The sequence below is a fragment of the Cucumis melo genome, chromosome 9 (genome assembly GCF_025177605.1).
Source record: "Cucumis melo cultivar AY chromosome 9, USDA_Cmelo_AY_1.0, whole genome shotgun sequence".
Taxonomy (NCBI): domain Eukaryota; kingdom Viridiplantae; phylum Streptophyta; class Magnoliopsida; order Cucurbitales; family Cucurbitaceae; genus Cucumis; species Cucumis melo.
In genome coordinates, this window is record NC_066865.1 from 23,356,427 (window position 1) to 23,377,898 (window position 21,472).

General features: G+C 33.8%; 4 protein-coding genes across 4 annotated transcripts; 3 read left to right on the forward strand and 1 right to left on the reverse strand.

The window, feature by feature from the left end:
* Positions 1 to 670: 670 nt before the first annotated feature.
* On the forward strand, positions 671 to 6,666 carry LOC103482737 (probable copper-transporting ATPase HMA5). The gene is made up of 6 exons (XM_008439031.3): positions 671 to 1,036; positions 3,100 to 4,491; positions 4,591 to 4,845; positions 5,002 to 5,124; positions 5,213 to 5,689; positions 6,115 to 6,666. Exons 1-6 carry the CDS (start codon positions 785 to 787, stop codon positions 6,535 to 6,537), a joined length of 2,922 nt encoding a protein of 973 aa, XP_008437253.1. The 5' UTR covers positions 671 to 784; the 3' UTR covers positions 6,538 to 6,666.
* Positions 6,667 to 8,526: 1,860 nt separating this feature from the next.
* LOC103482738 (probable phospholipid hydroperoxide glutathione peroxidase) lies at positions 8,527 to 10,948 on the forward strand. Its single transcript, XM_008439032.2, has 6 exons — positions 8,527 to 8,958; positions 9,426 to 9,502; positions 9,939 to 10,000; positions 10,115 to 10,233; positions 10,362 to 10,529; positions 10,654 to 10,948. Exons 1-6 carry the CDS (start codon positions 8,584 to 8,586, stop codon positions 10,684 to 10,686), a joined length of 834 nt encoding a protein of 277 aa, XP_008437254.2. The 5' UTR covers positions 8,527 to 8,583; the 3' UTR covers positions 10,687 to 10,948.
* A 1,074-nt stretch (positions 10,949 to 12,022) lies between these two features.
* Positions 12,023 to 14,957, forward strand: LOC103482739 (probable glutathione peroxidase 8). Its single transcript, XM_008439033.3, has 6 exons — positions 12,023 to 12,355; positions 12,941 to 13,017; positions 13,436 to 13,497; positions 14,229 to 14,347; positions 14,441 to 14,608; positions 14,686 to 14,957. The coding sequence occupies exons 1-6, from the start codon at positions 12,302 to 12,304 to the stop codon at positions 14,716 to 14,718; spliced, it is 513 nt and encodes a 170-aa protein (XP_008437255.1). The 5' UTR covers positions 12,023 to 12,301; the 3' UTR covers positions 14,719 to 14,957.
* Positions 14,868 to 21,211, reverse strand: LOC103482741 (AT-hook motif nuclear-localized protein 5). The gene is made up of 5 exons (XM_008439034.3): positions 19,897 to 21,211; positions 19,520 to 19,587; positions 19,004 to 19,135; positions 15,871 to 16,029; positions 14,868 to 15,638 (listed from the first exon to the last, which is right to left on the reverse strand). Exons 1-5 carry the CDS (start codon positions 20,342 to 20,344, stop codon positions 15,414 to 15,416), a joined length of 1,032 nt encoding a protein of 343 aa, XP_008437256.1. The 5' UTR covers positions 20,345 to 21,211; the 3' UTR covers positions 14,868 to 15,413.
* Between the last annotated feature and the right edge of the window lie 261 nt (positions 21,212 to 21,472).

Sequence of the window (21,472 nt, forward strand, 5' to 3'; positions counted from 1 at the left end):
GAAAATTAATTCTCACTCTATATAAACCATTAATTATTATTTAATAGAGTTCATCTTATGGTAGGACCATGCATAATATATATATATATATATATATATAGAGGAGCAAAATAACACTTCAATATTTATTCTAATAATTTGGAAAAGTGCTAGAAACATGCATTTATTTTATAAGTTATTGACTCTCCAATTGTAATATATATATCAAAACAGCGATGATTCCAATTGAAATTCTTAGAAGTTCAATATTTATTATTGTTTTTTTTTTTAAAGAGTTCAAACCAACACATAAGTGCTTTAATTAAAACTATTTTTTTAAAAAAATGTTCAAAGTAAAAGAAAAAGGGTCAATTGAATCAAATTTGACATAGTCACTTTCACCATTGAAAGAAAGAAATATCAAAATTATGTTATATATTATTCTCATTCTCCATTTAGAAAAAAAAAAAAAAAAAAAGTAAGTGCCCATTAGAATCCCACTACTAAATCACTTTTTCATGTGATAAAAAAAAAAGAGAAAATCTCATTAAATTTATTTTGTAAATATTGAAACCAATTTATTTAGGTAAAAATCTCATGAAATTTTAAATCTAATTTCTACGATCAATACTAAATTATTATAAAATTTAAAGTATAAGAATTAAATTGTGATGTCATAAGCTCACGATGGGCATTTCCTTCTTAACAGTCTTGCAAATAAAAGGCCTCGCAACTCCGCCACAAAGAAAGCTTCAACTTTCACCATTTTTCTCTCAACCAAATCTCCGCCGCAATTCCGATCAAAATGTTGAAGCTACCGCGGCGCAAACGATCGCCGGCGGCAGCAACGGAGGAGATTACGAAAAATGCAACGGCTATTAACGACGACGAGGCCACGGTGGCGGCGAAGGCGGTGGTACGCGTTAGCGGCATGAGTTGCTCTGCTTGCGCTGTTTCTGTTGAGAATTCCATCAAACACCTTCCAGGCATTCTCGATGCTGCCGTCGATTTCTTGAACGATAGGGCTCAAATCCACTATCTTCCTAATCTCACCGACGTAAGTCTCACTACTGTTTCTAATTATAAATTCCTAATCCATTTTTGCTTTTAGATTAGATTACTGCAGAGTTTTTTCAGTTGAGTTTCGTCACTAGGTTGAAACTGAGGCGAATTACAAGAGATTTTCTTAACAAAAACATCAAATAATACTGAAATCAAAGGCTTTCTATGGCTTCGGGCACTCGATTTGGCTCAACTTCCTTCTCAAGAGCCACTTTAGTTCATCTTTTTCTACTTCTCTTTAAACACTACCGTCGCTAGTGGTGGGCCACTTTCTACTATACTATACATTTTAGTTCTTCTAAAAAATTAACTTCTAACTTTTCTTTTCCTGGGAGATTTAATCATTCATCTTCTAACTCTTTTTGAAAAACAAAGAACAATTGTATATCATTGTCTCTTTAGTTTGACTGACGAATACTAAGTCAATTTAATGCACCTATTCACTTGTGGGTGTAATATAGAAAATTTTATAGCGTTGGAGGTACCTCTGTTGATTATTTGACACGTTATTAAATAATATATTAATTTTATTAGGTTGAGTCGACACTATTCTTAATAACCTCTAATGTGATCAACAACATAGTATATAAAATTTTCCAAACGAGAAATTTTCTCATATGCAATATTCATATCCTCAATAAATAAATAAATAAATAAATATATATTACTTGCAAGCTTAAAAGGTTTTTAAAAAGAAAAAAAGTTTTAAAAACTAAATTTAGAGGAAGATGATCATCTTTATATTTAATTGATGTGGTATAATAATATTTAGCAATTAAATGTTGTTAAAATTAGTTTAATTTAATGGTAATTCACATTAAGAACATTAAAAAATTATTGAAATGAATTTTTGCCTTCCTATTTTGCTCTCGAGATTTTAAATTGGTGGTTTTAATCTTAAAAAAATAGTAAAAGGAAGATAAAAATTGTTGGAAAATTTGAAACTATTTGTAAATATATAATTTTGTTGTCAAATTATGAATTACACTCGAGAGGATTGTGCTTAATGGTATTATTTTAAATTTTTGAATTATAAACTTAGTTAACAATGAACTGTTTTGTAAATATTTTTTGCCATATAACTTAAATTTGGATGTGTATTTTTAATCAGATAAATTTTGATTTTTGACAACCTTAACTACTAGTTATACAATAACCTATCATTTCTATACTCGCTACATTAACACTACCTTGAGATCTTCTCGTCAATAAAAACTCAACTCAATTGACATTTATATGTATTCGAGGATTAAGAAGTTTCAAATTCAAATATAACAAACAAAAATATTAATTAAATATAACAAAATTTTATATTCTGTTTGATAATAAACGCGATAAACTTTTATATAAGTATCAATAATAAATATTTTTAATCGAATGAATTTACAATTTAAAAATAAACGGATGCCCTTACTTTTGAAAAAAAAATATTAATTAATATAATATGCAATCAATCAATTACCATTATTATTAATTATTATAAGGATTCATTTTTAATCATTATAATTAATTATTTATGTTGCTATTTATTATCAATCAACTATTAATTATCTTTTTTGTAAGAAATTATATTTAATTTTTAAATTCACTTTGATCGTTTTAGTAATAATATATCATAAATCTATGAGATTTATAATGTTAATCTCATCAAACAAACGACACACAAACGCTATCTTAAAAAAAAAATCAATAGGATTTTCATATATAATACAAAATCTCACTAACACTAAACATACCCCAGACAATGTGATTAAAGGTTTAAATTTCTCACTACGATGAAATTGAAAGTTTGGGTCAAATTTGATTTTTTTTTTTTAATTATTATTGAACTTTACTTTGTTATTTTTAGTTGACACTGTTCATCCATTCAACAAATAATTAGTCTTAAAACTTAGTTGGCAACAAAAATAATGTAGTTCACGATGAAATTCAACATTTATGAGACTTTGTGCTAGAAACCAGAAAGTTCTTTTGAAATGCTTTTGATATTGTGTGTTTCTCTATATTTTCTTGTTGAGATAACAAAATAGTTCCTAATTTGACACATTTTTTTTATAGGCAGAGACAATACTTAAAGCAATTGAAAATGCTGGATTTCAAGCTACAATATCGAAGGACGGGACCGATCATCGATCGAGAGAAGTATGTCGAATCCGAGTTAATGGAATGGGCTGCAATTCTTGCTCTTCCATGGTAGAATCAGTTTTGGAAGCAATGTATGGAGTACAAAAGACTCACATTGTTTTGTTGAAAGAGGAAGCAGAAGTTCATTATGATCCAAAGGTTGTTAATTGCAATCAGTTCATTATAGCCATAGAAGATATTGGATTTGAAGCCTTACCTATAACCATTGGCGAATACATTACCAAGATTGACCTAAAGATTGATGGTATGCACAATGAAAACTCAACAGCAAAAGTTAAGGAGTCACTCAAATTGATCCCGGGAATTGACGATGTCAATGTCGATACGACATTAAGCAAAGTTACCATATCATATAGGCCTGATATAATAGGACCTAGAACTTTCATTGAAATACTTGAGTCAATCAAATCCGAGCATTTCAAAGCAACGATATATCCCGAAGATACGGAACGAGAAACTCGTAAGGAGAAAGAAATTAAACAACATTATAAATACCTTATATGGAGTTCCGCTCTTTCTATACCTGTTTTCTTAACTTCTATGGTGTTCATGTATATACCTGGAATCAAACAGACTTTAGATATCAAAGTTGTCAATATGATGAACGTCGGACATATTATCAGATGGAATTTATCAACTCCGGTGCAGTTCGTCGTAGGTTCGAGATTCTACTTTGGATCGTACAAAGCATTGCGTCGAGGTTCTGCCAACATGGATGTATTGGTTACTTTAGGAACAAATGCAGCTTATTTCTATTCTGTTTATGTAGTTTTAAGATCAGCTACATCTCCTACTTTCAATGGTACTGATTTCTTTGAAACCAGTTCAATGTTAATTACATTCATTCTACTTGGTAAGTATTTGGAGGTTTTAGCAAAAGGAAAGACCTCAGATGCTATTGCCAAGCTTAAACACTTGGCTCCAGAGACGGCGACAATCTTGACTTTAGATCGCCATGGAAACGTGATCAATGAAGCGGAAATCAGTAGTGAGTTGATCCAAAAGAATGATGTTATTAAGATTACACCAGGTGCGAGAGTAGCTTCTGATGGTCTTGTCGTATGGGGCGAAAGCCATGTTAACGAGAGTATGATCACAGGAGAAGCGAAACCAGTAACGAAAAGGACGGGGGACAAGGTGATAGGAGGAACTGTGAATGAAAATGGGGTATTGCATATAAAGGCAACTCATGTTGGATCAGAGAGTTCTTTAGCACAAATCGTTCGACTCGTCGAATCGTCTCAATTGGCAAAAGCTCCTATTCAAAAATTTGCTGACCATATCTCTAAGTATTTTGTGCCTTTGGTAAGTACTATGAAACCAATCCGTCTACTGCTTTTTAGGTTTCTGTTCATTTTTATGCTTACCATTGATCACAATAGTTCTTTTTATACATCTTTGCAGGTAATTTTACTTTCTTTTCTCACATGGATTGCTTGGTTTTTGGCTGGAAAGTTGCATCTCTATCCTAAATCATGGTTGCCTTCTTCAATGGACAGTTTCGAGTTGGCTCTCCAATTTGGGATTTCTGTTATGGTCATAGCTTGCCCTTGTGCTCTCGGCCTTGCCACCCCAACCGCCATGATGGTCGGTACCGGCGTGGGTGCATCTCAAGGTGTACTAATAAAAGGAGGTCAAGCATTAGAATTTGCTCATAAGGTATAAACTCATTCACATTTGTCTTTCATTCCTTTTCTATCAAGCTTACAACACACAAACTGAAAACGTGTTATTATTCCGTGGAAATAATATTCGAGCTGTTGTCGAAAATACATTCCTATCTTATAATACTTTTGGTCTACTCATGACTTTCAGGTGAGTTGCATTGTGTTTGATAAGACAGGAACTCTAACAATTGGAAAGCCAGTGGTTGTAAATGTAAAACTTACGAACACTACAGTACTTGAAGAACTACTTGAACTCACTGCAGCAACTGAGGTGTTTTTCGTCATCAAAAACTGTTTCGAACTTTTCGAGAGGGAATTTTGTAACTTAAATGCTATGTTCTTTGATGTTTCTTTATCAGGTTAACAGTGAGCACCCAGTAGCCAAGGCCATTGTTGAATATGCCAAACAATTCAAGAAAGAACAAAATCCAATTTGGCCAGAAGCTCAGGAATTCATATCCATTCCTGGCCATGGAGTAGAAGCCATAGTAAAAAACAAGAAAATAACAGTTGGAAACAAGAGCTTGATGATGAACAATGACATCGAAATCCCAAGGGAAGCGGAAATGTTCCTTGTCGATGCCGAAGGTATGGCGCAAACTGCGGTTTTAGTGGCGATAGATCGAATGGTGTCAGGAGTTATTGCAGTGTCGGATCCGTTGAAGCCGGGTACCAAAGAAGTTATCTCCATTCTCAAGGCTATGGAAGTGAAGAGCATCATGATAACAGGTGACAACTGGGGCACTGCAAATTCCATTGCTAAAGAAGTTGGAATTGAAACAATCATTGCTGAGGCTAAGCCTCAGCAAAAAGCAGAGGAAGTGAAGAAGCTTCAGGTATATACCATCTAAATTCTCATTCAAAAGCCTTAGATTTGTTTTGAACTCGAACGAGTCTAATCATGCGCACTTCAAATGAACTTATGGAACAATTTATCTAACCTTACAACATTTGGAAGTTAAAGAAACTCGTTTGAATCCTAGTAGATTAGTCCTTTACTAAACTCAGATGACACTAGGCCAACTAATAATGACTTAAAATACAATATCGATAAATTAATATAGAGTTACACTAAACTCGACATGACATCTTGATGTGCTATCTAGGTCTACATATATTAAAGTAAACACCTCAACATGTGACTAGAAAATTTACTATAAGGTTTAAACCCATACATTATACTTTATGAAGAACAGGAACTAAAGAACATACTTTACAAAAACCAAATGACAAACTAAACTTTTGGCTTTGACATGATCAGACTGCGGGACACACGGTGGCAATGGTCGGAGACGGGATCAACGATTCGCCTGCCCTAGTTGCAGCAGATGTCGGGATGGCAATCGGAGCCGGCACTGACATTGCAATTGAGGCAGCAGACATCGTTCTAATGAAAAATGACTTGCAAGATGTTATAACTGCCATTCATCTTTCAAGAAAAACCTTTGCTAAAATTCGTTTGAATTACATTTGGGCTTTAGGTTATAATCTTCTTGCCATACCGATCGCGGCAGGCGTCTTGTTCCCTTCGACTCGGTTTCGGCTACCGCCCTGGATCGCTGGAGCTGCCATGGCAGCTTCTTCTGTTAGTGTGGTATGCAGTTCTTTGATGTTGAAGAAGTACAAAAGACTTAAGAAGCTTGATGAGATTGAGATTCAAATGAGTGGAATAGTGGTTGACTGATGTATGTTAATTAGTGTTCATCAATAAGATGTTGTAACAATAACAAAAATCAATCAAAAACTTCAACTAATGTTCATTGATAAAGTCCAACTGAAACTCTAAATAATATAACAAACTTGTTAAAATGTCCGTATTGATTTTTTCTAGAGTAATAAAAATTAACTTAGAAGTGACAATTTAAAACCTACCATAAAAGAAACTATTAATGTTTCGATTAGTGAAAAAATATTTTGCCACATAAAATTTGTCTCAAGGATTATTTATTTGGTTTGTAAACGCATCTTGATTTTGGTTTGTTAAGTATTTTTTTCTAAAAGAAATATTTTAAAATAAAGATATTTTAAAAATAGTAAAATATTCAAACTAATGCTAAAATATAGCAAAATTCGATTAAACTAAAACTTTTTTATATTATATTATATAAATAATTTCGATATTTTTCTATTCATGACAATTCATTTTGAAAATATCTATTTTAATTTCTTAATTTTGAAACGTTATTAATAAATAAAATTAACTACCAATTCGTAAGTATGTCATAATATACATTTTGAATTTTCTTTTTTCTAATTTTTAAGTTCACTAATTTAGAATTTTTCCAACCCGAACACTAATTGATTTCTTCCCTTCTCCAATTTATCGACTTTGATTGGCTAATCAACTCAGTTTTTCGATCTATAATAGTAAAACTCAAATTTTAAATTAGTATTTTTTTTTCAAATAAAAATGAGATTTAAAAATAAGTAAAAAAGTTTAGAGAGTGAAAAAAGAGAGTTTGATGCCAATACCTCATCCATGACAAATAGAAAAAGGTTCCAGAAACTACTTCTTGATGACTTTTTAAAGCCTTCCCCTCAATGTGAAAGCATCTTCCAATTATTAATTCAATTAAAGTCCTTTCATATTCGTTTTCTTTCTTTTTTTTCTAAAAAGACATGAAAAAGGAATCTTCATTTCATGGGTCACAGTTCCCCCAATTGTCTATACTTTATTACACAAAAATATATATTTTGTCCTAACCTAAATTCATTCTCATACCTAAATTGATCTTCATTCAATAGTAATTGATAGGACCTTCTATTATTGAATTTTAAATAGGAAGGTTTTAGCTCGTAATTCCATAATTGTTATACTAAAAATAAAAAATGAATGTTACACCCCAAAATTGATAGTATAATAAGAAAAAAATGAATTATAAACATAACTTAATTGTTTTTTTATCAAGTTTATTTTTAATTATTAATCTACATATTATGAAAAATTCATACGTCTAAGAATAACAATATGAAATTCAAACACAATCAAATAAATAATCAAATTAATGAAATAGAGTGGATTTCAAAGTCTTTTGTCAAAAATAGTGGAAATAATAAAAGCTCCGGCTGTCCGCACGTGAGCTTCTCTGTTCACACTCTCCAAGTCCGAATCTGATTGGCTCTTAGTTTTAGGCTATGAAATACATAAATAAAATTATATAAAAAAAAATTATCCAACCATTTATTACACAATTTTAAATTATCAAAATATTTTCAAGTCGGTTTTTTCTCACTCAATTTTATTTCTTTTCCCCCAAAATTCTTTAAACTTTTGCAATCTAAACTTATTATAAAGATATAGGTTTTATCGACATTAATAAATATTTTATAGAGATTTTTTTAGAAATAAAAAAATTGAATAAATTATTTACGTTTTTGTATTAATACTTAGTCTATACGTATTTAAAATTTTTATTTATATTTATCGATATCTATTATTAATACTATTTAAATTTTTATTATATTTTATAAATATTTTGATTTATTATACTATATTTAAAAATATCTATTTAAAAAACCATTAACCATTTAGTTATAAATTGGCATTGTTGTTATAGAAAGATACCAAGTTTTAATTTTTGTTTCATCTATTAACTATTAAATTTGTAATTTTAGGATAAAGATATATTAATAATAACAATGAGAAACTAAATCAAAACTTTTCAACCCCAAGAAATTCAAACCCTTACGTTAGAAGAAATTCCACCAGCTAAGCGCCTACGTGGCGAAAATGCTAATTGCCACGTGTCAACGCGTCTTCGAAATTTCGGACAGGCCCCGTGGGGTCCATCTACAATTATATATACTCAGGCCCATTTTTCATTTTCCTTCATCTTCCATGTTCTGTTCCTCATCAATTCGCTCTCTTCTCACAAGAAATTTCTTCTTCAGCGTTCGATCTTTATCTTCTTCACCTCTGCTTTCAAATACCCGATTTTTTCCCGATTCCAAGCAAACCCTTTTGCATATTCTACAGTTTCCTTCTGTTACACGTTTTGTTTCACCGATTAATTCACGTTCTTCGCTTATTGCCTCGTTTTTGACTCGCTTGGATCATACTATGGCCACCCCTTCCAAGACTTCAGTCCATGACTTCACCGTCAAGGTTGGTTTTCTTCTTCATTTTTGCATGTTTTTTTTAGTTTGTTTTGGTTTTAGATCGGCTCGTGTCGAGTTGATACACTGATTTCCAATCCTGGAAATTTGGAATTTAGGGGAAATGGTTTTTTTTTTTTTTGTTCCAAGATTATTTTGGAGTGTAAGGTTATTGTAATTGAATCATATGAACAGGCACCCTTTTGAGAGAATTTTGGAGGTATGGTATAATCTAGTGCGTTAGCTTGTAGAAGTAGGAGTAATTTGTTCATTTGTGTTTATGACTTTCTCTTCAATTTAGCTGTTTCCTCACCCTTCATTTGGCTGTGTAATTAAATTGGGGAATTGGAATTCCCCTTTTTTGTGAAGCTTTACTTGATTTGCTTTCTGGGCATGTTATTAATTGCCAATTGGTTGGATTGTCCTTTTGAAAAACATTTTGAACTGCTTGTCAATAATTTTTGCCTCTGCTTACAGGATGCTAAAGGGAATGATGTTGACCTCAGCGCTTACAAAGGAAAGGTCCTTTTGATTGTCAATGTCGCTTCACAATGGTAGAGTACATTTCACTGTTGTTTCTGATACTTCCTCTATCCCAAAAACATAAGGATATCTTACGATTTTGTGTTGAAAGTATTTGAGTTGATATTATTTGACTTTGAGTTGCCTTCTTAATCATGTGAATGAATAGTTCTCTATGAACCATTATATATTTAAGAGAATTATTGGTATCACCTTCCAATATAGAAGAGAAAAATCTCTATGACCATGATGTATAGATAGAGATTTATGTCAATGCTAGATTACAAAGAAAAGAAAATGAGTAAGAGATTTATGTCCATGCTTGATTGCAAGAATGGAAATTGAGCCTAATATGAACTACTTATTATAGATTTCGACAATACATAATTATGCATATAATGAACATGGGTACAGCTACTTTGCATTGTTTTCCTTTCTTTTTAACGGTTTAGTTCTGATGCATTGCAGTGGCTTGACTAATTCGAATTATACTGAACTGAGTCAGCTGTATGAAAAATACAAGGGCCACGGTATGTTCTAAACATCCTTCAATCCTTCTCTCTTTTGCTTCAATTCATCCTTTCTTCTTCCCCATCCAAGTTCATAGTTACAACTTACAATTTACTCTTGTATTCCATTTGCAGGATTTGAGATTCTTGCATTTCCGTGCAACCAATTTGGAGGCCAGGAACCCGGATCCAACGAAGAGATTGTGCAGTTTGCTTGCACCCGTTTCAAGGCTGAGTACCCCATTTTTGACAAGGTAAATAAGATGCACATTAGACACCTTCAAAATCTTACTAGGGTTTTAGATTTGACAAGGTTGAATCAAGGGAATTATTGACCGAAGTATTTCTGGCTATAAATACTGTCATTGCTTGTTCATAACAGGTGGATGTGAACGGAAACAATGCTGCTCCTCTGTACAAGTTCTTGAAGTCAAGCAAAGGCGGACTCTTTGGAGACGCCATCAAGTGGAACTTCTCCAAGTTCTTGGTCGACAAAGATGGAAACGTCGTCGATCGTTACGCCCCAACGACTTCCCCACTCAGCATCGAGGTAAACAAATCAAACAACACCTCTTCACAACTAATTTCATAATTGAATTTGAGTACCCTATTTTATCTTTATAAATTAATCAGCTCATATTGGAACTAATGGGATGTTGGGTTTGTTTCTGCAGAAGGATGTGAAGAAACTGCTGGGAATTGCTTAAGTATCTGAAGGGCTATATTTCCCTTGTTATTTAGAAACAAGCAATGAAATGAATAAAAAGTTTATGTGTATTTGATCTGATGATGTTGTATGCATGTGGTTTCTGAATCTTGTTCTATTCCATGTATTTATAAGACTGTAAGTTAAGAATTATGTAATAAGTTGGCCGATCAGCTTTGATGTATCCCAAATGTAGCCTTTTTTGCGCTCTATTGGAATTTCTGAGCAGACAGATTATGCAAGAAAAATGATGATTTCCTTCAGTACTGTTCTTCTTATTTATTTGTGTAATTTCCTCTGTTCTTGTGCGTTCTGAACTCCAAACTTAACAGATTTTTTTTCTTCTTCTTGGATATTTTAAGATATTATCAGATGGGATTCGACCATGTTATGGGAGTTCTCAAAACATATATATATATATATACACATATATATATATTCATATATCAAATTGATATTAAAAAAATGAAAACAATAAAAAGATTTGATTCTTTTGTGGAACCTTAATGTCGATGTTTGTGTTGCCGTGCCAAATTGTTCGTATTTATATTGGAAACTACGGTACTTTTAATTATTATATATTTTCATGTGGGTTTCTATTCGTTTGTGTTTTACTTTTATATTAAAACAAGGAGACTTACTAGTTAATTTAATTTTAGTGGAAGATTGATTAATTTTCGTCAACTTTTCACATGCAAACATGTTGAGTACTCTCATAAATGTGTATATGTATAAGATAAAAACAATAGTTTATTCATTATCGAGAAAGGATTAGAATATAACGACGTTGGTCAAACAATTTCAACCATTTTCTATATACTTATAAATAATAGCAAGGGATTCAACCCATAAACGTTTTGGTTTTCAAAGTGATTTAAATTAATCACTTTCATACATATAAAATTATTACATGTTACATGAACAAAAGACATACGTATAAAGCTATAAAGCTATAAAGAATAATTTGAGATTCCTAAAACTACATATATGAAATTAACATATAAAGGGACAAAATAAAATTGCAATCTTGACCTTTTCCTTAAAAGAATATTGCAACCCAACCCTTTCAATTTTCAACTTTCTATTGGCACCTCCCCTGGTTAGTTCTCAAAAGTAGTTGTTAACTTGTTGGTATGTAGAAGCCACTCTGCTTCATGCTTGCTATTACCTATTAGTTTATACATATACTAATAATTATTGAGCTAATTATGGCCCATTCTTCTAGTTACTAGTTAGTAGTTACTAGTAATAAGCTAATAATTAAAATGGGTCCCTTCATTAATAAATTTAAGACACCACTAATTCTACTATTGATTCATTTGTCTTGTTATTTGTCTTTTAGTAATGTTATAGAAGGATTCAAACAAAGTTTTAAAACTAGAAAAAAATTGTTTTATATTTAGTTGAAAAATATGAAAACCATAGTAATATAAAGTTACGATAAAGAAAAAAGATTATTTTATGGTGATGTGTGATGTGATATTTGGAGTCAACGGTCCAATTATATCATTAGTCATTTCCTCCGTTAAAATTACAATCTCAGCTCTTGGGAGTTCGCTCTTTTGTAATTGCTATTTGCTTGCATTTGATTGAAGTTCAGCTCCGTTGGTCTTGCAATGGCTACTCAAGCTTCAAATCACCCGGAATCCATTTATGACTTCACCGTCAAAGTTTGTTCTCGTTCTCTAATTCTTCTTCTTCTTCTTCTTCTTCTTCTTTTTTTTTTTTTTTTTTGTCTGTTCCGCGACTTTTTTCCTCTCTTTCTCTGCTTATAGTTCGAATGTTTCGACAAAACTTCATTGTATTTCACATGAACTCATGGAGTGTTCTAATTGACGATTCTGGGAACTTGTCTGTGGCTGAAACGATTCTAAACAAGTGTGTTTTAGGGACTTATTTGATTCTAGTTTTGATGTTTTATTTGATTATCGAAGAGTCCAGGAGATTGTGTGGGAATCGTGGTGAAGACTAGGCCTGAATTTGTGAATTTCTCTTCTATATGAATGAAAGGGTTTTTTTTTTTTTGGTTAAATTTCAATGCATTTTTTGAATTGAATGTTAATTGTCGTTTGATTTGTTTCAGTTTGCTGGTAATTCTAGAAAAGCTTTACTGCTTCTTCTTGGCCTTTGTGCTTTATTCATAGGAAAGGATTTACTGCTGTTGATCTTAGGATGAGTTTTAGGATTACTTTCTGGTATTGATTCAAATTCATATGGCGTTTGCGTTTGCGTTGGGTCTCTCCTCTCGTGTGCAGGATGCTAAGGGAAATGATATCAATCTTAGTACATACAGGGGTAAAGTCTTACTCATTGTTAACGTTGCTTCCAAATGGTACATTCCTTTTCTTTCGCTTTCGATGTTTGCACCCATATGATCTTTAATTTGCAACAATTCTTTTGTTCTTACATTGGGTTCTACAAATAGTAACTGACATGTTTGGGAGAGATTCTCAGAGTCAAAATTACTAGTCATTTTCAAAATCGCTCTTAAAATCATTTTTAATTATCGAGAAACAATTTAACGATATGAAAATTGCAATTAAAAGTGTAGATTAAATATCAAATTAGTTTTGAGTGATAAAGTCTTGCTTCTAAATTATTTTGAAAATGAAAAAAGTGAACATCTCTCTTAAACATGCACTAACATAGTTTAAAGTTAACGTGAATGACTGACACTCTGTTGCTCCAATTTATCACACTTTGCTGATCATTTTTAGTGTATTTGCTATTATTTTTATGCCTTGTAACAGCGGGATGACAAATTCAAACTATGTGGAGTTGAACCAACTATACAAGAAATACAAAGAACACGGTTAACCTTTTATCACTCTCTTGTTGAAAATCATATGAATCTCTTATCTAGTATATTCTAGCTGGTTTTCTTCCTTTAATTCAAGAATTCTCTGTAGAATCCTGTCCTCTTTTTTTTTTTCTTTCTTTTTGTTGTCTAACGGAGAAGGAAGCTAGAGAGTTCAGGTATTGGGCAAAGTATCTGTGCTCAATACTCCAACATTTAGATTCTAGTTGAACAAATTGAATGAGTGCCTCATGTTGGTCACGAGTTGAACGCTTAGCACAATAAACCTATGTCGGGTTCTTAAGAGTATTTTGAGGGTGAAATATATACAGATGCATGAGCAATACTGAATTTGAACTTCTTTTTGTCCAGATGTTAAAGGCATTTAGAATTTGATGAGTTGGTTTGGATGTATTTTAGATATTTTGAACATAGAACATTGTATCATAAGTAAATCAAGGCTATGAACTAAAGCGAAGTGTTAGCATAAGAATCACTGAAGTGTTTACGAGTAACATATACTTAGAAATGTGTTGCTAACATTGACAAATCAACAGCTTCTTAAAGCTCCCCCCCCCCCCCCCCCCCATGAGATACTTTAGAACTCTCTTGCCATAGGAGTTATCCTTACTACCTGGTGTTTAGCATTAGCATGTTTGACATTTGCTTCATGTGGAGTAAACAATTCTTAACAAGAATAATGGCTTCTAGTAGTTTAACTTTCTCTTTCATTGAAGTTACTGCAGGTTTGGAGATTCTGGCATTTCCATGTAATCAGTTTGGTGACGAGGAACCAGGAAGTAATGATGAGATCAAAGATTTTGTCTGTAGTCGTTTCAAATCAGAATTTCCAATTTTTGACAAGGCAAGTCTAATGTTATTGTGTTTGTGTGTGTATCTCCCAAAGTATGCTTCATTTTACATTAAACCATTAAAACACCTTATTTCTCTCTACAAGATTGAAGTAAATGGAAACAATTCTGCTCCACTCTACAAATTCCTAAAACTGGGCAAATGGGGGATATTTGGGGACGATATACAGTGGAATTTTGCCAAGTTTCTCATTAACAAGGATGGGAATGTAGTTGATCGTTATTACCCAACAACAACACCTCTCAGCATGGAGGTAAACCAGCCTCCCCTTTCCCCTTGTTTTTGTCAAACGAGCATCCTCATAATTTAAACCACTTGATTTTGCTGCAGCATGATATCAAGAAGCTATTAGGCATCTCATGAGCAATGGAACGTCCAAGTGCTTGATGATGATCAGTCTCAACATCAATTTGCAACGGATTTTGATGGTTATTACAACATTGTTGAATTTTGAGTTGAGAACTTAACAACAGCGTATGGTTGGTATGATGTAATTCCAAGATTCATGAATATTATTGAAGATCATATATAATTGATCTGTAATCTATAGAATTCCACATAGACATATTGAATGGATCGAAGTACAAGTCTTTTGAACAAAATTCTAATTCCTATTCCATTCCAGTTCTGTTTCTAACCAACACCACCATATAATCCTTTTCATCTCAAGCAGAAGCCCTTGAAAAGGAAATTGAAATGAGATACTCTGATATACGACTTAAAATTACATCTTAGAACACAACATAATGTCCTATGAATCCCTAATATATATTTTCATTAGATGGAAAATTCCTGCTCAGACAAACATGCATCGTCCTCCTGCTACAGCTGCCCAACAATCTTACCCTCCAAAATACCAAAAACTCTGTCCAATAAATTCAACATTGACTTGAGAAACTTGAAATGAGGTCTCTTGCTACATAACATATGTTAGCATCAATCTGTTAACCGCTGCGAAAGAAGTCGACTCTGTAAAAGGTACAGTTCTCACAAGGTTTTGTTTCATTTACAACAACACATATGTACAAAATCAACATGTGTCTGTTGCAACATATTCATCATCCTCGCGTCAAGTCAATTCCAGTACGAGGGTTTCTCACATCGACCGAACGGGAACCGGGCCAAACACCCATTGAAGACGGATTGTAGGTTTGGGCAGATGGGGCACTCGTGGGCGAAACCAAATTATCATGGTGCTCATGTCCAGAACCATCATTGCTTTTCGGACCAGCCACCTGCTTGTTTTTTATCTTTGGACCATAAACAAAACTACATACAACTACCTGCAAGAGAACAAGTTTGATAAATAAAGATAATTTTTTAAGATTTCTTCTCATCTATCAAAACAATGGAAAGAAGTAAACATTCGAGTACTCTTCATCATTTGAATTCAACCGATGTGAGCTATTATCAAGCTAAACTATAGTAACGTATAACATGACCATCAGGTGAATTCAACCGGTGTTTAGTTTGCCTGCAAGGCCATATTGCCTTGGTAATTCAATGAGATTGTACCTGAACAGGACCAGCTGCCATAAGAACAGCGACACCGCCACCAATAACATGACCATCAGGACTGGCAAGGGAAACACTAATACCACCAGTCCTACTTCGAGGACCGCCATCTTCAGCCACCAAGTAAGAACCAGACAAGCACAATATCTGGAAATGGCCCTGCAACATTCAAACATATTTTATAACGATGAAAAATAGAATGACATGATCTCATCTAACCAGAAAATATCCATTGTTCTGTGAACAGCTTTATTGCATTATTCTCTGAAGTCATATTTAGAAGTGAATCCAAATCCAATTCAGTTTATATGGTATTCACAAAGTTTTGAGTGCTTTTGTATATATAATTACATTCGGCAGTAATCAATGTACTATGGACACTCATCTTGTTTCTAGCAATCATTCTACCTAATAATATTCTCCTATGCTTGTGAACATGAGAAAATGTGGCTGTGTACTTATAGCAAAACTCAAGGAGATGGGAGGAACACTTTTCAAGTTTTAAGAGGTCGGTTTCTTCGAGAAATAATTTGATGCGATGAATAATTGAAAGTTCCGACGATCACAAGTTTTTTAGGATGGAGACCTTGATCAAGGTACTTTGGGAGTTGATAAATAGGAGCCAGGGTGGGAAGCAAAAATGGCAGAATCAGTACTCAAAATGGAGTCTAATGAAAGATGGAGCCCAAGGTCAGTGAGGTGAAGGAGATAAGAAGTGGGGTTAAAGATGGCTTTCAGTTTGGTGGAAGTTAAGAATGCTATTTTTTCTGTTAAGTAGGAATAATTCCTAAGCTCGCTGGATGGCTGCAGCCTTTTTCTCCAAGATAATTAGATAATGTCAAGGACTACATAACGGAGACTATATCCTATATGGCTCCCTGCTTTGCTGGAATATATTGCCTCCGTTGCAGATTAAGACAAACAACAAACGAAAGAGATCATGCCATAATTGCTGTTATTGTTTAAACGAAAGAGATAAAATCACTCCCACCTTCTCGGACCAAGCAGTTTCTCCATAATGTTACAGACGACATAGATCGTCAACTCAATAAGTTCAGCACTATGCTAGTATAGAATTTACGCTCAATGCTGATGATTAGTAAACAACAAAATTCTACAAATAGCAGTGCTTTCCACTGTCTCAAAACTCTTGCCAACCAATACATCTTTGCTTCCATGCGCTCCAATTTTACGAGTCTCGTTAGTTTTTCACTAGTGTTATGTTGCCTCACCACTTTAAGGAACCCTCCTCCACTTCAGCTTAGAAACCCGCCACTTTGTGATCCTCAATTGTGTACCTCTATAATGAACAATTGGCTAAATACGGGGATGCTAAGTGCATGAGCCGTGCAAAACTAAATGTTTTAAAGTGCATGATTGAGATGTTTTCTTCCATGAAACAAAAAATTAGCCCAACAAAAGAATCCCTCAAACTATAAGGGACTCCAATCGAAAAGGATTAAGCCCAAATGATGGAAACAAATAAATTCAATAAAAAAGTCCACATAAAGGTGCTAAACTTAACCTAACCTACTCGACTCCCAAACCTCCACCAAGGATTATGTCATTCCACTCCATCCAAATACTGTATTATTTTGTTGTTCCTCTCCAACCAAATATTGTAGAAGGAAAAGCACACCTTGCCACAGGAATCAGCTCTTGTCCCTCACTGGAAGGTCCACCAAAACATCCTCCAACATCTCCCTAAGCATTGTTACTTCACAATTGACCCCAAAAACAAGTTTTAAAAATTGATGAGCTATATTGATTGGTTTGTATAACAAAAAAAGAAAACTCCTTTTGAGCTTGTTTTAAGTACTCTAAAGGTTGAAAATTATACTGAGCTTGTAAGTTTCTCTTCTGCAACCTTGTTACTTCACAACACTCAATATAAGCCCCTTTTCTCCTTAAAGCCCTAGAAGGCCAAAATCTTAAAGATGACTATTTTTTTTTCTGAAAGAATGAACACCACTGACTTTATCCAGCGCACTTGTTGGTGCTTTGGCTCAGTGCTTGCATTGAGCACGTGGTTCACATTCTTCGAGGTACCCAATCATCCAGAAGAATTGAGAGAGATTCTTGCAGGTATCCAGTTCAAATTTATCTTTTTATAAGAAACTGATGAATCAAGGGATGAAACTTACAGACAGTCGAAGAATATTTGCTTTCTTTGTAAGAGAACTCTAATAGGAAGATCAGAAGACCATCTACTGAACTATAGACTACAGCATTGCAAAGCTTTTTCAGATCAATGACACAATGAACTTGAATACACACAGTTAAAGAACAAATGACTGATTTTCTTCAGGAACTTTTTGCAATGAGAACTGGTATATAAAACAAGTTATCAACCAACTAAAACTCCTAATGTTGGTCACTCATTTACTGGACGCAAGAAAACCCTCTGGCTGGCAATTATTCGAGCTTTCTTTTGGTTTCTTTGGGGAGAATGAAACAAGCATCTCTTTGAAAACCATTTTTCTAGTTTTGATCTTTCTCTTGATTTGATTATTTCTACTGTGTTGTACTGGTGCAAAACTAAGCACCCTTTTAAGTTCTTCAGTCTTTCTTATGTTTTCTCTCGTTGGCATCTTTTTCTGTAATCATCTATGGGTGTTCGGTCTTTGCCCCTTATTCCATTCTATCAGTGAAATGTTTCCCTTTAAAGAAAAACTAAAACTACCAAAATTTTGAAAGAGAAGGCAAGTTAGCTGACAAAAATATCAATTTTTTTAGGAACTTGTATAGTACTTCGACACTTGAAAGAAGATTGATTTGAAGGATACAGGAAACCCTAGATAGTGTTTGATATTTTTTTGGCACAAAAAATCATTTTGTGGTTGAAGCTTATTCAAACACAAGTTGAATCAAGTTCAAAGTAGATTGAAGATACATCATAAAACTACAGTGCGTTTTTTGGAGATCATTTTCAAAAGGCAACTGTGCACAAAGGTAATGTATTGGTGAGGTCATAAGCAAAATGTTATGTACAAAAAGAAAAAAAGTAATCTCAAATTCATACCTTCTAATAAAGAGTTCAAGGGCCATAAATTGTCAAACAGGGGCAGAGAAATCAAAGTGTGGTTTTTCAATAAGAGAATATGTAAAATCAATTTTAAAAAGATTATTCAACCTCATATGTGACGCTCACGCCAGTAGATGCAGGCTGACGTAGTGTTACGGAAGAAACAGTGCCATTTCCAGACAAGACACAAACAGCCCTTGGCCTCTGCTGTGCAAATGACAATACTTTTGCTACAATGTCCTGAAAACAAAGATTTAGGTTCAAATGCTTTAGTTTCCTTTCTTTTTCTAGAGTGGGGAGGGGGAAAGAGAGGAAGCAACTCAAGGCTTCATTCGTACTGTTCCCTCCTATAAATATCACAACCTCAAGAAACCAAGAAAACAAAAATAAGATTTACTATAAAATGTAAGAGTAACCATTTTCAGCCATCTTAATGGCTCCATATTTCAAGGGATTCAAATTAAATGACTCAAAAGTACAATCAAACTATGCCTTGCAAATCAGAATGATTAGTCCACACGATCATGTGTACAAAATAACTGTTCTAGTAAAGCCTACCACTGAACTCATATTTCACTTAAAATTGGTTGTTTAAAAAATTAAAAGCACGTGAGAATAGCATACTTCTCCAGCTCCAACGTGAATAACATGTGGGGCAAAGGCTAGTCCAGCCGAATTGTTCATCCAATCACCTGAGAAAAGAGAATAACATCCATATCCAGAATTTAAACGCAGGAGTGCATATAAAATTCATAGAACTCAACATGAAAGAAGGAAAGAACTGTGCTGAAGTGAATAATCATGGCCATGATCTTTCTCCTCACGTGATAACATTTTTAAGAGAATATAAACCTTATGGCAATCCAATAAACTAAAACCCAAGAACCAAAAACGCATGAGGACTTATTTTAAACAAAGGCCAAGATGTGACAGATAAAATTCTTAAAAGGTTGATCAAACATAAACATAAAGACCAAATAGAACAAGAAAGTAAAATGTACCAAGGAGAGCTAATTGTTGTTTCCTCCCAGAACCAGGTGGCCGCCCTCGTCGTCGTCTGGGAGTAGATGAATTCGAACCTGGAGTGAGCTTAGAACCAGCAGACATGGGAGACAAACCCAACGAGACCTGCCCGTCTGGGGCATATTTCCGGGGTCTCCCTCTCTTCTTCTTTACAGGTTCACCAGAGTTAACTCCAGCTGAGACATTGATACCCATCCCACGAAGATAGTTCGAATGTGATGGCTCAACGGCATACGTTGATCCAACTGAGTTGCCTCTGAGATTTGAGTGAGACAAAACACCCTGGTTAGCCATCGGCCGGAATACAGGGGAGGCATGTGATCCAGCCGTAGGAAGCCCCGATCCAGAGCCACCAACCCCTCCTCCCCTATGTATGTAATAAGAAGCAGAGCCACCAGACAATGCCATGCCTTCCCTCCCATCCATTCATTTACTTGCAAGAATAGACTCACTAAACAAAGTCTTGTGTGGTTCTTAACAACCAAGAAACAACTTCTTTTACAAAACTGGCGTTTTCAGATAACTTTAAACCCCAAATCTCTAACCATAACAGAACAGAGTAGATTCCCAGTAAAAAATTTCAAGACCCAACAGGCATTTTCTGATGAAGATTTGTTTTTACACGACACCCTCGTTAGAAGTTGAAGAGAACATGTGAAGAAAAATGTCAAGACTTTCAAACTACCAAACGAAAAGAAGCAACAGAAAGGGAGGGGAAAAAAAAAACGAAGCCGCTAGTATCCCTCTTCCAAAGAACACAAACAAAAGAATCAAAACAAAGGGTTTAGCAAGGGTTTAACAAGAGAAGGAGAAAAGCAAAACCCAGAACTAAATTTCAACTTAAAGTGAAAAAGAAAATAAAGAAAAACCAAAAAATGAAGCTGAAACTAAAAATGGGTTTCACCCCAACACAGAAAGCAGTGATGAGAAATGTCAGTGAAATGAGAAATGCAGAGAAATTAGAAGTAAAATCAGAGATGGGTGCAAAAAGTATGGAGATTGAAGAAGGGTTAGAATGAAAAAGAAGGAGTGAAAGAAAAATCAAACCCTAGATTCAAAATCTAGGGTTTTGACAAGAGAAATGCAGGAGGGGGGGTGGGAAAAGAAGAGAGGAAAAGGGAAACAAAGAAAAGACAAAGAAGGGGGGGTGGGGAGGGCTGGAATGGGAGGAAAATGAATAGAAAAATTTGAGCTTTTGAATTAAAGTTGAATATTGCCTATGTGTACAACAGTACAAGTGTGAGTGAACTGTGTAAGTATGAAGTGAGTGAGAGAGAGAGAGAGAGAGAGAGTAAAGCCATTGTCTTTATCAGTTTTTTTCCTCTTTTTTCTTTCTTTATTTATTTTTCTTTCTCTCTCTTTTCCATTAATCTTAACTTAAAATATCAATTTAGTTTGTCAATTTCACTCTTGGTTTTGGTGGTTGAATTTTATTTTTGGTATTTCAAAAAGATCTTAAATGAAGCATCTCAAAAATAATTTTAATATTATTTTAATTTTTATATTTTTTTCCTTTTTTCATTTCGATCCCATGCTCCATTTTAGTTTATATAC

Bases quoted from the DNA above. Each gene is read 5' to 3' on its own strand.
- LOC103482737 (XM_008439031.3), top strand. From the start codon at position 785: ATGTTGAAGCTACCGCGGCGCAAACGATCGCCGGCGGCAGCAACGGAG. The intron at 1,037-3,099 runs GTAAGTCTCACT...TTTTTTTTATAG, and splicing joins ATCTTCCTAATCTCACCGAC to GCAGAGACAATACTTAAAGC. The intron at 4,492-4,590 runs GTAAGTACTATG...ACATCTTTGCAG, and splicing joins CTAAGTATTTTGTGCCTTTG to GTAATTTTACTTTCTTTTCT.
- LOC103482738 (XM_008439032.2), top strand. From the start codon at position 8,584: ATGCTAATTGCCACGTGTCAACGCGTCTTCGAAATTTCGGACAGGCCC. The intron at 9,503-9,938 runs GTAGAGTACATT...GATGCATTGCAG, and splicing joins GTCAATGTCGCTTCACAATG to TGGCTTGACTAATTCGAATT. The intron at 10,530-10,653 runs GTAAACAAATCA...TTGTTTCTGCAG, and splicing joins CTTCCCCACTCAGCATCGAG to AAGGATGTGAAGAAACTGCT.
- LOC103482739 (XM_008439033.3), top strand. From the start codon at position 12,302: ATGGCTACTCAAGCTTCAAATCACCCGGAATCCATTTATGACTTCACC. The intron at 13,018-13,435 runs GTACATTCCTTT...GCCTTGTAACAG, and splicing joins GTTAACGTTGCTTCCAAATG to CGGGATGACAAATTCAAACT. The intron at 14,348-14,440 runs GCAAGTCTAATG...TCTCTCTACAAG, and splicing joins AATTTCCAATTTTTGACAAG to ATTGAAGTAAATGGAAACAA.
- LOC103482741 (XM_008439034.3), bottom strand. From the start codon at position 20,344: ATGGATGGGAGGGAAGGCATGGCATTGTCTGGTGGCTCTGCTTCTTAT. The intron at 19,588-19,896 runs GTACATTTTACT...CTCTTTTCTCAG, and splicing joins ACAACAATTAGCTCTCCTTG to GTGATTGGATGAACAATTCG. The intron at 16,030-19,003 runs GTTGAATAATCT...TGAATGTTGCAG, and splicing joins GCGTGAGCGTCACATATGAG to GGCCATTTCCAGATATTGTG.